Here is a 14,122-nt window from a genome sequence, read left to right as displayed (position 1 = left end):
GTGAAAGTCAGATTTACATTAAAGCCCTGCAGAAAGACCAACTTTGGGGGAAATTAGAGGTGGGTGAATGCTGCTGAGACTTACTGGTGAGAGGGCTTGGAGCACAGGTGGCCCCTCGAGCCAGAGTGAGAGGGAGGTCAAGTCTGCCACAAACTTGTTGTAAAAAGAAAAGGAGTACTTGTGGCACCTTAGAGACTAACAAATTTATTTGAGCATAAACTTTCGTGAGCTACAGCTCACTTCATCGGATGCATTCAGTGGAAAACAATCCTTTCCTGTCTCCACAAAAACCACCACCTACCTCCTTCCTCTAAGAGATCAGTCCAGACTTGTAGGTAGACTGTTACAGAGAGGTAGCAGGCACATCTGGTTGTACTGCAGGCAATGACTCCTTAGGACAATGGTGGGCAACCTGCGGCTCATCAGGGTAATCCCTGGCGGGTCGCCAGACCATTTGTTTACATTTGCACGGCCACCCGCAGCTCCCAGTTGCCGTGGTTCACCGTTCCTGGCCAGTGGGAGCTGCGGGAAGAGGCGTGGGCACGGCCACTGGAAGCTGTGGACCATCGTGAAAACGTAAACAAACAATCTGGTGGCCCACCAATGGATTACCCTGACGGGCCGCATGCAGCTCGTGGGCTACAGGTTACCCACCACTGCCTTAGGATGTTTGCATCCCTCTAAATGGTCTCCTGCATGTTGCAGGAACATTGAGCTGTCTACTCATGCAGACCAAAGCAGTGAGCCAACCTCTACAAGTGTGAATGACCTCAGGTCCTGGAGCGTGTGGGGATGGAGAAAGATAACAGTGCAGGATCACCATCATCTTCTGAAGCCTCCTCTTTCCAGTCTCAGCTGGAAGAGTTCAGCCACAGTCAAGCAGGGGACCATAAAGAGCCAACAACCAAAAGGTAAGTGGTGATACCCTCTACCCACATACTTTCCAAGCACTTGTTAGGTCCCCTCTTTCTTCTGTACTCCCTGCACACAAAAGCATAATTGTGTGTACTGCTTATTTAAATTGTGTGTCCTGCTTACTTTATTGATGGAAGGAAGGAACAGGGGGCTTGTGCTATCCTGACAAATTCTGCCCTCTGCTGCTCCTGGGATCCCTGCCACTATACATCTGCTCCTCCAGGCCGATGGGTTCGTCCTTCATTCTTCATTCATACCTCACCTTTGTTCTGTTTCCTCTGGCTCAGCCTTGACTGCATTGCCCTGTGCAAGCATTGGTATTCTGTTTGCTACATTGTGGAGAACTAAGGACATGAGCTGTAATATACGTACTTTCTCAGGACTACAGAATGTCCCACTTATGTGACAAAAAGCACTGGAACCAAATCCTTAAGATGCCAAAGGCCCTTTCACGGACAGAACTGGTGTGGATTTTGAGCCCTGTTTGATTAAGTCTGAAGGCAGTTTGGGGGTCAGAGGAAGTGAGTGACAGAGGCAGGGTATACAGGTTGCACACTTCACTTAAGGGGAGGAGTTGCACAGATGCATATAGATGTAGTTAGAGGTGACTATAAAAAATTAACTGTAAGATGAATGGTTGCTTCCGTAGCAGCCAGTTACCTAAGAAATTTCCAGCTGCAAACAATCTCATCAGTCTGGATTCTCCCAAAACAAATGAGTTCTGGAAAGAACCCAGCTATCTGGCTGCCACATCCAAGGCCAAAAATTACATTAAATTAAAAGCCTTGGGTGCTAGAAGTGGCATGTTAATTAACACCTCCTTCTGCCTGTAGGCACAGCACTGTCCTGGTCTATTGACCTCAGGAGTGTGGAGGTACCTTCCACTGCAGGCCAGAGGGGCAATTTGCAGTTCCACTGAACACCCACATGTTGTGGTGTTAGTCACCCTGTCTCTGGAGCAGCTGAAGCAGCCCAAACCCTGGGTGATAATGGCCAACACAAAATGTTCAAATGCAGCCAGTACTGTAGACCAGCTGATCCCAGTTGTTAACCCAATGTCTCATTGAAAGGCTCTGCAAAAAGAACAGGAATACTTGTGGCACCTTAGAGACTAACAAATTTGAGCATAAACTTGTTAGTCTCTAAGGTGCCACAAGTACTCCTGAACTTTTTGCAGATACAGACGAACATGGCTACTACTCTGAAACCTGAAAGGCTCTGGTGTTCAAAGCCCATGGCATTCTGGCTACCTCTCTTGTTGTAAACAGGACACAGCTTCTCCAGTCTTGCCTCAATTCATTGACAAGCTGAGTTTTTGGCAACAGAAGGTAAGTCATCCCAATATATTATCTGAAACCCCAAATGCCCTGTCATCAGTTTTTTAGGGCAAAAGAGAGCTATTTTTCATGAACAGGGACAAGATGTTTTTGGAGAGACTCCTAGTTGAAAATAACCCATGTTAACAGTCGGCATGAATATAAAAGTAAGGGTAAGTACTGATACCCCTACTCACTAAGGCCTCAAATAGCACTGCACCGCCTACTCTTACAGCTCAGTAGCTGAAACAATCCAAAATATAAACAAACATTCTATATAGACTCTTATACTGCACTCATCTAAGGACCTTCTGGGAGTCCATTAAGCCATCTGAGCAGCATCTGTCTCATTTGTTCTCTTCTCCTCCCCAGCAGAAGTGTCCCCATTATCTTTTGCAATTTTTATATACACACAGCTATGTTTATAGTAAAAGGCAAGATCAAAGAAATGCACCTTGCCCATGGAGTGGAAGGTGGTGAGGCTTGTGATGGCCCTTAATTCCTAGGGGAATTTATTTCACAATCTTTACCCTGATCCCCCAAGAAGCTCTCTTTGATGTGCCTACATTGCGGCCTCATCTAAAGAAACCCGAAGTACTTTGAGCTGAACTTCTGTTTATGCCTTATGACATGCTGAAGAGACATTCATGTTACAGCATCTTCACTCACCTACTTGCTTAGTTACTGAGTGGAGTGAACAGCACCATGGATGAGCTTCTACAATTTCCCTGCCCAGGACACTAGAAAGACCAGCTTTCCGTATACTTTCACTTTAATCCAATATATAATCAGCACAAAAATATAATATCCTTGGGAATCAAGTTCTTACAATAATTCTATAAATATATATAATATAAAATATATAACTTATTTAAATGTTATAGACCAACAGCCCATCAATGCACAAAATCCCCACTCTTTATGCTTGTTTCACTCTTTGTAGAGAAGGCCTCAGATGGTAGAACTGTTGAGCTGTAGAAGAGTATTCATGCAAGTGCTGGAATGAAGTACTGAAGGGAAACCTCCTCATGAAGCAAAATGAAGTGAACAATCCTTTTGCTTACAATATCTGTAAAAGAGACACCAAAAAGCTAGTTGGAAGGCTGGCACAAATACATAACACAGTGAAACTTCTATATAGGAGAGGCAGAAGCTCTGTCATCTTCAGAGGAAAAGCCCGCTTCAACATAATGCAGCGGTGATCCAGGATTCTCCTCTCAGCAGGGTCTGAACTTGTATTGAATGTGATACAAAATCCTACACCCCATTTCTATCTGCCTGTGGCTGTAATACACATTTAGGTCTCAACATATAAGAACAGTGACAGTGTACATTGATAGCATACATCATACACTTAAACAGATTTAGAAAAACAGCCTTGAACACAATGGGAAACCACTTGAGAAAAGAAAGAGTAGCCAGAATACCTACATTATTTTCTAGAGATTTGAGAATTGTGCCATGGGGCAGGATTGGACTTTCCAATGGCACACCATCTGCATGACTTTCACAGCTTAAATTTACGTGACTAAATTTTCAGAAATGACTAGTGATTTTTGGGTGCCAATTTCAGACACTTTAAAAAGGTCTGATATTGCAAAAGCTGGGCTCTCAGCACTTTCTGAAAAGTATGCCCTTCTAAGATGTCTCAGGCTGGCCACCTAAAAGCTGAAAATGGCAGTCTGAATAAGTTTCTCTTGAAGTCAGAGCCATTGAACTTACTGCACAAGGCTTTTGTGGGATTTACTTGTTGCCCAGCAAGTAGCTGCAGGAGCTTCCTTATGTCTATGCGTGCCTCAGCCATGCTTTCCGGATCTCTGTCTTGAGTAGAATTTTGCGAACCATCCTCGGATACTAAAATGTTATAAAAGAGGACTTTGTATCAAAAGTACGCTCACAAGATGAGTATCAGCTCTAGTCAGTATGCACTAGTTTATATGTACATGGGTTATCATTTTAAATCCCTTTTCTCTTACGCAATTAATAACTGCAGTCTTTTCATTAAAACTCAAATGCTCCAAAAACTAAAACAGAAAAAAAAAAAAAAAAAGCCAACATCCATTTTATTTGAATTTAAAATTTGTTGACTATATGATAATTGTTAAAACGTTCTGAAGAGTGAATTTCCCCAGGTATTAACAAGATCAGCCCTTAGAGTTAAGTTTATCAGTACCAAAACTAACGCAGTAAGATAAAACAGACATCTGGATGGGGCAAAGCGGGAGACTTACCCCATGGAGGATTTCCAAGACCTTTAAAATGGGTCGTAACAGACACTAAATCAGTTTCTATTTTCAAGTTCATTTCTCCGTTTAAATTTGCTTCAAGCACCTACAATACAAGTAAGTCATTTATCAATCAAATTTTCCCTCTGAAAATAATTAAATTACATTTAAATGTACAACTCATACAGTTTGCATCATCCTACCTCAAAAGCACCATGACCAACATGAGCACATCACACTGATAATACTACACTCTCCACAAACTCTCTCCTTGCTTCTGACATGAGTTCAAACCCCTAGTCTGCAAGGCCAGGTCTAAAACTTTGCAGTTATTTCACAGTGTCTCACTCTCTGCAACAGCTACAGTCCAAAGGGACAATGCAGCAGGAGATAAATCATGTAAAACTGAACTCCTTAGTAGGGGCGGTCAGAAAAAACTCAAACCTGACTATATTCTGATAAAATAAAAGGGGTAAGCTTTTCAAAAAGTGCCTGCATGATTTAGGAGCTTAAATCTAATTTTCAAAAGTGACTTAGGCACTGAAGGACCTAAATCCAATAGACTTTCAGTGAGCCATAATCTAAGGTCCTAAGTCCCATTTTCAAAAATGGAATTTAAGTGCTTTTGAAAACTTTAGTCTAGATTTGGGTTTTCTTTAGGTTTCACCCAATAACTATCTTTCCCATGACTAACATCTGATGGGGATTAGAGAGAAGAGAAAGAAAAGCGGGGTAGGGTAGGGTGGGAGGAGCTGGCATTATGTAGTAGCAGAAAAATTCATTTACTCTCCAGTATTTTTAGAGGTCACAGCTGTTGTGTTTGGCTCCTAGATACCACCTTAGAAAAATGAAAGGGAAAGGTGGCTGCAAGTCAGTAGCGAATGAAATGATCCCTATCCCGCGCACTCAAGGACTGATCCATCACCACTTAAGCAGATGGAGTGTGGCCATTTACTCTAATATGGGTATTATCAGGAATAGAGTTTTCAAAATAACGTGAGACCTTTTGGGATAAAAGGTGCTAGACAACTATAACTTTACAGAGCTTCTGAAAAACGTATGTCATTGCATGGACCTGCCTCACAATGCTGATCACACTTTTACTGACAAAACACAGATAACTCTGCCCAAGAGAGTTATAAAGAGGATAATTCTAGATATGTTTATCCTTTTGAAAGTGAAAAACTACATGAGAAAATTTTCAACAATGATTTTTGTGCCTAGCTATCATCTGAATGACTGAAGTTATGAGCTCCTACCACAGTATTCAAAATAATTCTTGTTATCCCATAGAACTAAAAATTTTCTGTAAGGCAAACTCTGCTAATAATACTGTTTCTAATATTACGCAATTCTAGAGCACTTTCCCTCCGAAGATTTCAAAGCACTTTAAAAACAAACAATACTTAAGGCACACAACATTCCTGAGTGGAAAATAATGGGCATACAAGGATCATTTCATCCAACACTGATATGCTGCTATTCCTAGTATGGAATGTGACAGACCTTTAACAGCGCTCAGCAATGCTAGCCAACCATTTCGGTTAAGAAGTGAAGATTGCAATTTATAGCTGAAATGCTGCTAAGAGAACTTAGACAGGTCGAAAGGTAAATCCTAGGCCCTCAATTCTGGAAACACAGACATATGTTTAGCTTTGTGCCAGTGAATAGTCCCACTGAAATCAACGAGGCTACATACATTCATACATTTAAGCATAGGCATCAGTATTTGCAGGATGAGGGGCTCAGGTTGTAATTTGATCAATTAGTCAGCATTAACCCATTTACTCTGACAACCCAAGTAGGAATTCAATTTTACATCTCATCTGCAAGACAGTATCTGTGGCATCACACTTCTCTCTAACATCACACTGAAGCAACTGTTCAGTACTGATTCAGAAGGAAAAGTACTACCGACTGTGAAGCACACAGTGTACTTTTAGGCCCTGTAAAACAACAGTAACACTGAACCGCAGCACTTGGATGTTCTTTGGAAGTTTCCCACACAAGTACTAACCTGGCCCAAGCATGCTTAGCTTGCAAGATCTAACAAGGGATCACTACGCAAAGTGAGAAGGAAATTCTTTATGTAAGTAAGGGATGCAATTGACCCCTTTTTTCAAGGGATTAGGAGAGATATTTTAACTTACAATGCAATTGCTGAGATTTTTCATTCTTTCCACAACACTTTTCATGGTCTTCAGCACTGGTAAGTAAATACTGACCTACAAAAATCACATCAACTACATTTAAAAGTAAAACACACAGCACTATGAAATAATATTTCACAAAGTGAAATAGATGGGATGGGACACTTGGTCTTCCTTTACTTCTGTATTTATCAAATGCTTTTTCAGCAAGGGGTGCACAACAGACTTGAAATAAATCAGTGAACTACCAAGGAACAGAACACTTCCTTTACCAGATTACATCATTGGTTCATTCAGAACAGCATGCTGCCCTCCTAGCAGTTCACAACACTTGAGAAGGAGCAATTATTATATACTTTTTCCCCCTTATGTTCCTAATCTGTGTTATGTGTCAACAGCAGAAGGTCTAGCCCAAACAACTTTTCAAAATATGTATCAGAGTTTCTGTTCCTCAGTGATAAGCATTCCTATGAACTCAGGAGGGGAGGGGCTTTGTTATAACAAGGAACATCTAGAGCTGAAGGGGGGGGAGTTCTGCACATAGTAAACTCAAAGTAACTTCATTATTCAGTGGAGTTACTGTGGAGCTACATTGGTGAAACAGAACACAATTAATCCCAGTTATTTCCAAGCCACGTAAATTCAAAACTCTGTTAGTTTCCTCTTGTTCATGAAAGGTTTTGTACATCTAGTGTAGTAGACATGGTGAGCAGATAGACAGAAACTACATACAAAATGTATTCTCTTTAGAGCAGAGGTCTTTTTCTTACGTAGCTCTAGAGCTCATGACAAAAGGATCTGTACCTTATAAAGAATACAGTCATACAAAATGATGTACTTGGGCTGCTTACTGAAGAGTAAAAAACACAGTCTAATGATAGCTCTGCCAAAAGTTATGTGGTCTCTTGTACCCAGAAAAAGAAACATCTATAATAATATCTGTGATCTGTACACCTCATAGTGACAATAATTGGGCTACCTTTTCAAGCTGGGGGTGTATATTATATATATATATATTACACACACACACACACACACACTAAAGTTTAACAACATACACAGCTTATAGTGTTTCACCCCAATCCTGTGCATTCAATAGTGATTTTAAAAAAACGTTGCTTACATCAAAGTCTGGTACACTGGGCTCTCGGAAATCATTCCACAGTCTTCTGGGAATAACTCCCACTGGAATGTCGTGCGTCACAATGCGACTACTGGTCGATAATGAGGGCTTGAGAGAGAAAAATAAAGTACTTGTGGTTAAGGAACAGGATTAATAGTCAGGGAGACCAGGTTTCTAATCCTAGCTCTGCCAGGTATTTGTGATGTACCCCGGACAAAACGCTTAAGCTTTCTGTGTCAGAAAGTGGGCATTATACTTCCCTTCCTAAAAGAGATTTTTCAAGGCTAAAATAATTAATGTTTGTAAAACAACTTAGGATCTGCTAATGAATGGTGTTACAGCAATATAATGTAATATTAAAATCCTCAATGGGGGCAGATCTAAATTAAAAGAAAACAAAACTAAAAAAGCCACAGTTTTGCCATTTTACCTTATGTAACCTACTGATTTCAATGGGAATGCAAGAGGTATATGTCAGGGTAAAACCTGGCCCACTGGATGGAAAGAAGAATGGAAGCATTTACTTTTTTGCCATTGCCTTGTTGTAACTCATTCTGTAATATTTTATTCTCCCTTTCCCTCCCTGGTTAGGATCACCCACATTATCCTAGGTGCTTTCCAAGCATAAAATAAGGCATGCCCCTATCAATATAGTTAAATTAGATTCTTTTCCCAGCAGCATTTCAGACTATTCCAGGAAAGGACATATATGAATTTAAAATCAGCTATTAGATTTAGGGAACAGCACAATGTTTACTACATTGTTCCCAAGGGCACTTAAAAAGCATTTTTGCTCTTACCAGTTCCACAGCTACTGTGAGACAGGGGCAGTGCTTGTTAGTCAACTTGATTTTCACCGTCTTGGCATTCTGGGCTGTTTTTAAAGCCCTTGATAGGTTTTCGGGTGTCAGCTCCAAATAAATTTCATTGTGTTCTGCTGCTACTCCTTCCATTTGGAACTCATCAAAGAAGTTCCCCTTAAAAAACAAACAAACAAAAAAAAAAAACAGAGGGGAGGAATGACAGGAAAAACTGTTTAAATTTAAAATAAGGCAAGTCACAATAAGCAGAATTAAAGCATTGTACCATACATTCAGAACTGACTGTCTACAGGCTGAAACTCCCCTTTGCTCTGTGTGTTCTGTATGTTACAAAACAGGCTCTGCAGCCATAAAGGTCCAGTTGTGTGGACCCTGTGACAAATTCAATGCGTAACCTATTAACTTCAGTCTCTTACATGCCACCTCCCATTAGTAAACAGAGAGGTTAAAACATTCTTATCACTTGTGCAACTACACACAAAATCTGAGAGAAAATATATGTGAAAGTCACCCTAGAAACAGAAGAGTTCAGCCACATGAAGACACATTCTCTATGCGTGAAATTAAGAACATAAGGAGGGCCACAGTGGGTCAGACCAGTGGTCTATCTAGCTCAGTATCCTGCTTACCAACAGTGGCCAAGTTACAGGTGCTTCATTGAGAATAAACAGAACAGGGCATTTTATCTACTGATCCATCCCCTATCGTCCAGTCCCACCATCTGGTAGTCAGCAGTGTAGGGATATCCCAGAGCATGGGGCTGTGTCCCTGATCATCTTGGCTAATAGCAATTGACAGACCTACCCTCCATGAACTCATCATATTTGGTTTTGAACCCAGTTATGATTTAGGCCTTCACAACATCCCGTGGCAACAAGTTTCACAGGTTGCTTGCACATTGTGTAAACTGAACAGTCCCAGTCTATTTAATCTCTCCTAATACAGAAGCTGTTCCATACCCTTAATCATTTCTCAAAAAGACAAGGAGTACTTGTGGCACCTTAGAGACTAACAAATTTATTTGAGCGTAAGCTCACTTCATCGGATGCATGCCAGTTTGGGATAAGGGAGGCATTGGTTTCTTGATGTCACATCTATGAACATGCAAAGAATTTGGAATTTAATTCTCTTTAAAACCCGATTCACAGTCTGTTGATGATTTCACTGTGATCGGGCATAGAGTGCATGGCAGTGGCTTCTGCTCTGAGAGAAGGCTGCATGACTTGTTAAGCCTCCAAATTCCTCGCATGTAAATAGATGTGACATCAAGAAACCAATACCACCCTTATCCCAAACAGCATGAAGACTATATTAGCACAGCCTTGCAGTGACGTCACAATAAGAGCCCAAAAAAGGAAGTAGAAGAGTATTTACATGTGTACTTCAATACTCAGGTAGAAAGATCGAGATTTACAATAAGTAATTCACTCAATATGTACGCTGTTTTGAACTGTTCATGCATGCATGCTGTAGCTCACGAAAGCTTATGCTCAAATAAATTTGTTAGTCTCTAAGGTGCCACAAGTACTCCTTTTCTTTTTGCGGATACAGACTAACACGGCTGCTACCCTGAAACTAATCATTTCTGTTGCCCTTCTTTATACTTTTTCCAGTACTAATAGATCTTTTTTTGAGTTGGGGCAACCAGAACTGCACACAGTATTCAAGATGTGGGCATACAATGGACTTATATAGTGGCATTATGGTATTTTCTGTCTTATTATCTATCCCTTTCCTAATGGTTCCTCACATTGTTAGCTTTTTTGATTGCTGGTGAAATACATTCCTGCAAAAGTCTATACACCACTGATGTCCCTCTTAAACCTTTAGAACAGCCACCTTAGTTTTAAAGACAATGAGAGATGTTTCATATACTGTTAATTATGCAGTATCAGCCTATTTCTATGGCACGTACCTGACTTAATTCACACCACATGCTGACTCCTCCATTAGCCACTTTATCAGTAAGGATGAAGTAAAGTTTGTCCACTGTAAGGCGTAGAGTGCATGTCTTGGCTAGTTTGGCAATTGTATTGATCACACCTATGGGATAAAATTTCATTAAATGACTTCCTAAAACTTCTAGCACAGGACAAAAAAAGCTTTGCTTGCAAGGTTGTGGTTTGCAGTTCAGTAGGAAAGAACATTATTAAAATAAATAAATCAATGGAAAGTGGCAACCCAAGACTTTGATATTTTGTTAAATTCTGTTGTTTTGGTTTAAACCCTCTGCCCCCCATCATTATTTTGTTTGGAGAGACAAGGTGGGTGAGGTAATATCTTTTGTTGGACCAACTTCTGTTAGTGAAAGAGACAATCTTTCAAGCCACACAAGAGCTCTATGGTTCAAAAGCTTGTCTCTCTCACAACAGAAGTTGGTCCAATAAAAGATATCACCTCACCCACCTTGTCTCTCTAATATCCTGGAACTAAAAAGCTACAACTATGCTGCACATAATTATTTTGCTTTGTCACCTATCTCCTATCCTGTCTGACATCTAAACTGTGAGAAATCTGTGGTAGGAGCTATCTTCTTTATTTTTTGTCTGTATGCTGCTCTGTAAGAGGCCCACTTGTTTAGGGTTCCTGGGTGTTACCATTACCACAAATAGTAAACAAACACAGACACAAAAGTGGATGATTACAGAGCAAAATCTTTGGAACACAGGAACAAGACACAGACTAATGGTCCATGGTAATTTTTTTATTCTTATTTTATTTATGTATAATTGTGCCTACATGTTACAGTACAACATGCCCTGGAAATATCCCAGATAGACAGATATTCCCAGATCTGCCACTGAGTTGTTCTGAGAACTTGGGCAAGTTGTTGCAGGGCTCTGTGCCTCAGTTTTCTCATTTGTAAAATGAAGACAGGGACACCTTTCTTAGTAATGGCTTTTGGGATACAATGTGCTATGCAAGGGCCGGGTGTTATACTCCCCTGGCAGCAGGCGTTGAAATCTGTCTTCTAAACCAGCTAGTGACTCCAGTTTAGTTGCTCTGGCTATAAAGCACTGTATGGCCAAGGACAGCAGCAGCCAGAAAGATGAGGCTCGTGTGCTTGCAAAGCAGCCCCGGTTTCCCCTCCTCACGCATGTCACTCTTTGTGGGGTGCATCGTTCCCTGGGGTACGGGGAGAGGCTAGGGGATCTGGCGGCACATCTCCCCGAGATTTTAAAGCTCAGGGGGCATGAGGGTTTGTAATCTCCCCCCCACTCCATCTCCCAGCCCCCGCCACAGCTCACCCTACCCCTTTCCCCACAGGCAGGCTCCCGTCCCGCCCCCTGGGCTCCCTCCCACCCCGCTGCTGCAGACCTTCTCCCCGGGGCTCCGCGCAGCGCGGCCCCCCAGCCCAGCCCAGCCCGCTCACGGGTGAAGTGGTTCAGGCAGGCGACGTCCACGATCTTGGCCCGAAACCGCATAGCAGCAGCAGCCGCCCTGAATTTGGAAGCAAAATAAACCCGGCGCAGCTCAACCTCTCCGGGAAGCCCGGCCCCGCGCAACCCAGTTCCGCTTCCCCGTCTCCTCCCCGCCCACCTCTGCGGCCTCGTATAGCGTCAGCGTGCGCTTAGCCCCGGGAAGAGTGTAAGGAACGGCCTGATTCGGGTGTCACTGCGGCGTTACTCCATTGGGCGGGGGATCAGTGGCGCTGAGCTGGTGTAAAAGCAGTGCCAGCGCGAGCTCAGGATGAGCAGCATAGAGGGGGTGTTTCAGGGAGAGCAGATCACTCGCACAATGCACTCCTCCACTGCATGTGCTCTGCTGCTGTACAAAGTGGTGATGATGTTACGTCTTTCCTTAAAAAAAAAAAAAAACAATGAAGAGCTAAAGGAAATAGGGGAAAAGTTGGTATCAATTATTAACAGAACAAAAAACTACCCACATAAAAAAGGTAGGAGTTGAACGAGACAAAAACCATAGGGTTAGAAGTGGCCCAAAATATGAAAGAAGGGAAATAAGCATAAACCAAGAAAATAAAAAGTGAAAATAGGTAACAGTTAAAAAAATGGAGGCTAGACCTGTGCGTGACTCTCCACTCTGTTACACCAATGTTACACTGCTGGAAATCAAGGCGTTAGATTGGTGTAAAACTAGTGTGGCCATGTGGGGAATCAGGCCTAAGGAAAGGTTAGGAAAAGAGGGGAAAATGAACTGAGTATTTTTTAAAAAGAAAAGGAGTATTTGTGGCACCTTAATATTTTTTTAGGAACTAAAGTTAGGCTAGGAGTTGCCTTGAGGGGCGGGGCAGCGAAATGATTTAATGTGAACACTAGATGGGGCTGGTGAGCTCACAGTCGGTTACAGTCTGATGGCAAGCATAGTATGCTCTGGGGACAGTGTCAAGTGGGGAGTTTGACTGGGGCGGGACACCTGTGTTACGGTTTGACAGGTGTACTGCATATTAATAAAAACCCAGCATTACAGTACAAAAGAATTTATGCTCCTCTGACTCGTGGTACAAGGGGAACCCTATATGGAATCAGTGCTCAAAGCCACAGGATCCAAGCTTGCTGCTGTTGAAAATGCTGTCATGTATTTTTTGTATTCATAGCACCTACCTCGGAATCCCAGTCATAGACCAGGATCCCATTGTGCAAGGTGCTGTACAAACACAGAACAATAAGACAGTTCTTACCCCCAAGGAGCTTATTAGGAGGTCCTTTATCCTCTCCCTCCCCATAACTATCTGGGCAGGTGGTTCAGAGTGTGAAGAGGGTGCCATGTAGCAGCTGAAATCATTATAACTACAAGAAAAGAGGAGAGAAAGAGGAAAAATCCTTTACCTTCTGCAGTTGGGAGGAGGAAGGATAGAGGCTCCTCTCATGGAAAGCAACAGTGGGTGTAGTGGATGAAATAAGGCTATCTTCCACCTGCGAGCAGCTGAGGGGGAAGCTAGAGGTGTTGTAAGTACAGTATACTGGTACGTCCTACTGCATGTCCTCCCAGCAACTAGGAGGGAATAGTCTAAGGGGGCAAATACTCATTGGAATGGTAAGGCATGTTGGTGTCAGTCTGGCCTCCCAATAAAAGCAGTAGGTTTTACAATGACATATTTACTTCAATGAGAGTTTTGCAGCTCTTAGTCCGGAGGAGTATTTACTTCTAGCTTGTTTTACTAAAAATAGCTATGGGGTTGTGAATAATACAGTTGACATAAAAGCAAAACAAAATAAATAGATTTATCATTTCTCTTGTTTAATTGTTTTCATTTTTCATAATGAACACACAGAAATACAATACTAAACCAATGTAAGCATTAACCAAATAGAACAGAACCCGAAAAAGAACTTAATTTAACATGGATGGAGCAATCATTAAAATATTATTAGAAGAATCACAAAAGATAATCATAAGAAAGAGACAATAGCACTGGAAGATAATTCTACATATAAATGCAAAATTCTTAACAAACAAACAAGCAAGCAAGCTGTAAGAACAAAGAATGAGGAGAAACTCAAATCCAGTCAGAGGACTTGCATACAGCACAAAGTGACAGCGTATGTGGAAAGCGGACTATTTATTTTGTTTTGCAATTATTTTGTTGTTGAATTTGCAATACCTAACTTGA

The 14,122-nt window shown here is 41.7% G+C and overlaps 1 protein-coding gene across 2 annotated transcripts; it reads right to left on the bottom strand.

Moving 5' to 3' along the window:
• Positions 1-2,985: 2,985 nt before the first annotated feature.
• Positions 2,986-12,085, bottom strand: HUS1 (HUS1 checkpoint clamp component). Of its 2 annotated transcripts, none has more exons than XM_007061353.4 (8): positions 11,924-12,085; positions 10,466-10,593; positions 8,530-8,706; positions 7,730-7,837; positions 6,607-6,681; positions 4,463-4,562; positions 3,954-4,085; positions 2,986-3,300 (listed from the first exon to the last, which is right to left on the bottom strand). In XM_007061353.4, the coding sequence occupies exons 1-8, from the start codon at positions 11,973-11,975 to the stop codon at positions 3,218-3,220; spliced, it is 855 nt and encodes a 284-aa protein (XP_007061415.1). In that variant the 5' UTR covers positions 11,976-12,085; the 3' UTR covers positions 2,986-3,217. The 2 variants fall into 2 exon arrangements, with proteins under 2 accessions (XP_007061415.1, XP_043396413.1); XM_043540478.1 differs by having other exon boundaries at positions 11,869-11,973.
• Between the last annotated feature and the right edge of the window lie 2,037 nt (positions 12,086-14,122).

This window comes from Chelonia mydas, chromosome 2 (assembly GCF_015237465.2).
Source record: "Chelonia mydas isolate rCheMyd1 chromosome 2, rCheMyd1.pri.v2, whole genome shotgun sequence".
NCBI classification, from domain to species: Eukaryota; Metazoa; Chordata; order Testudines; family Cheloniidae; genus Chelonia; species Chelonia mydas.
Note: the sequence above shows the minus strand (reverse complement) of the source record. Positions and strands in the feature narration are given on the sequence as shown.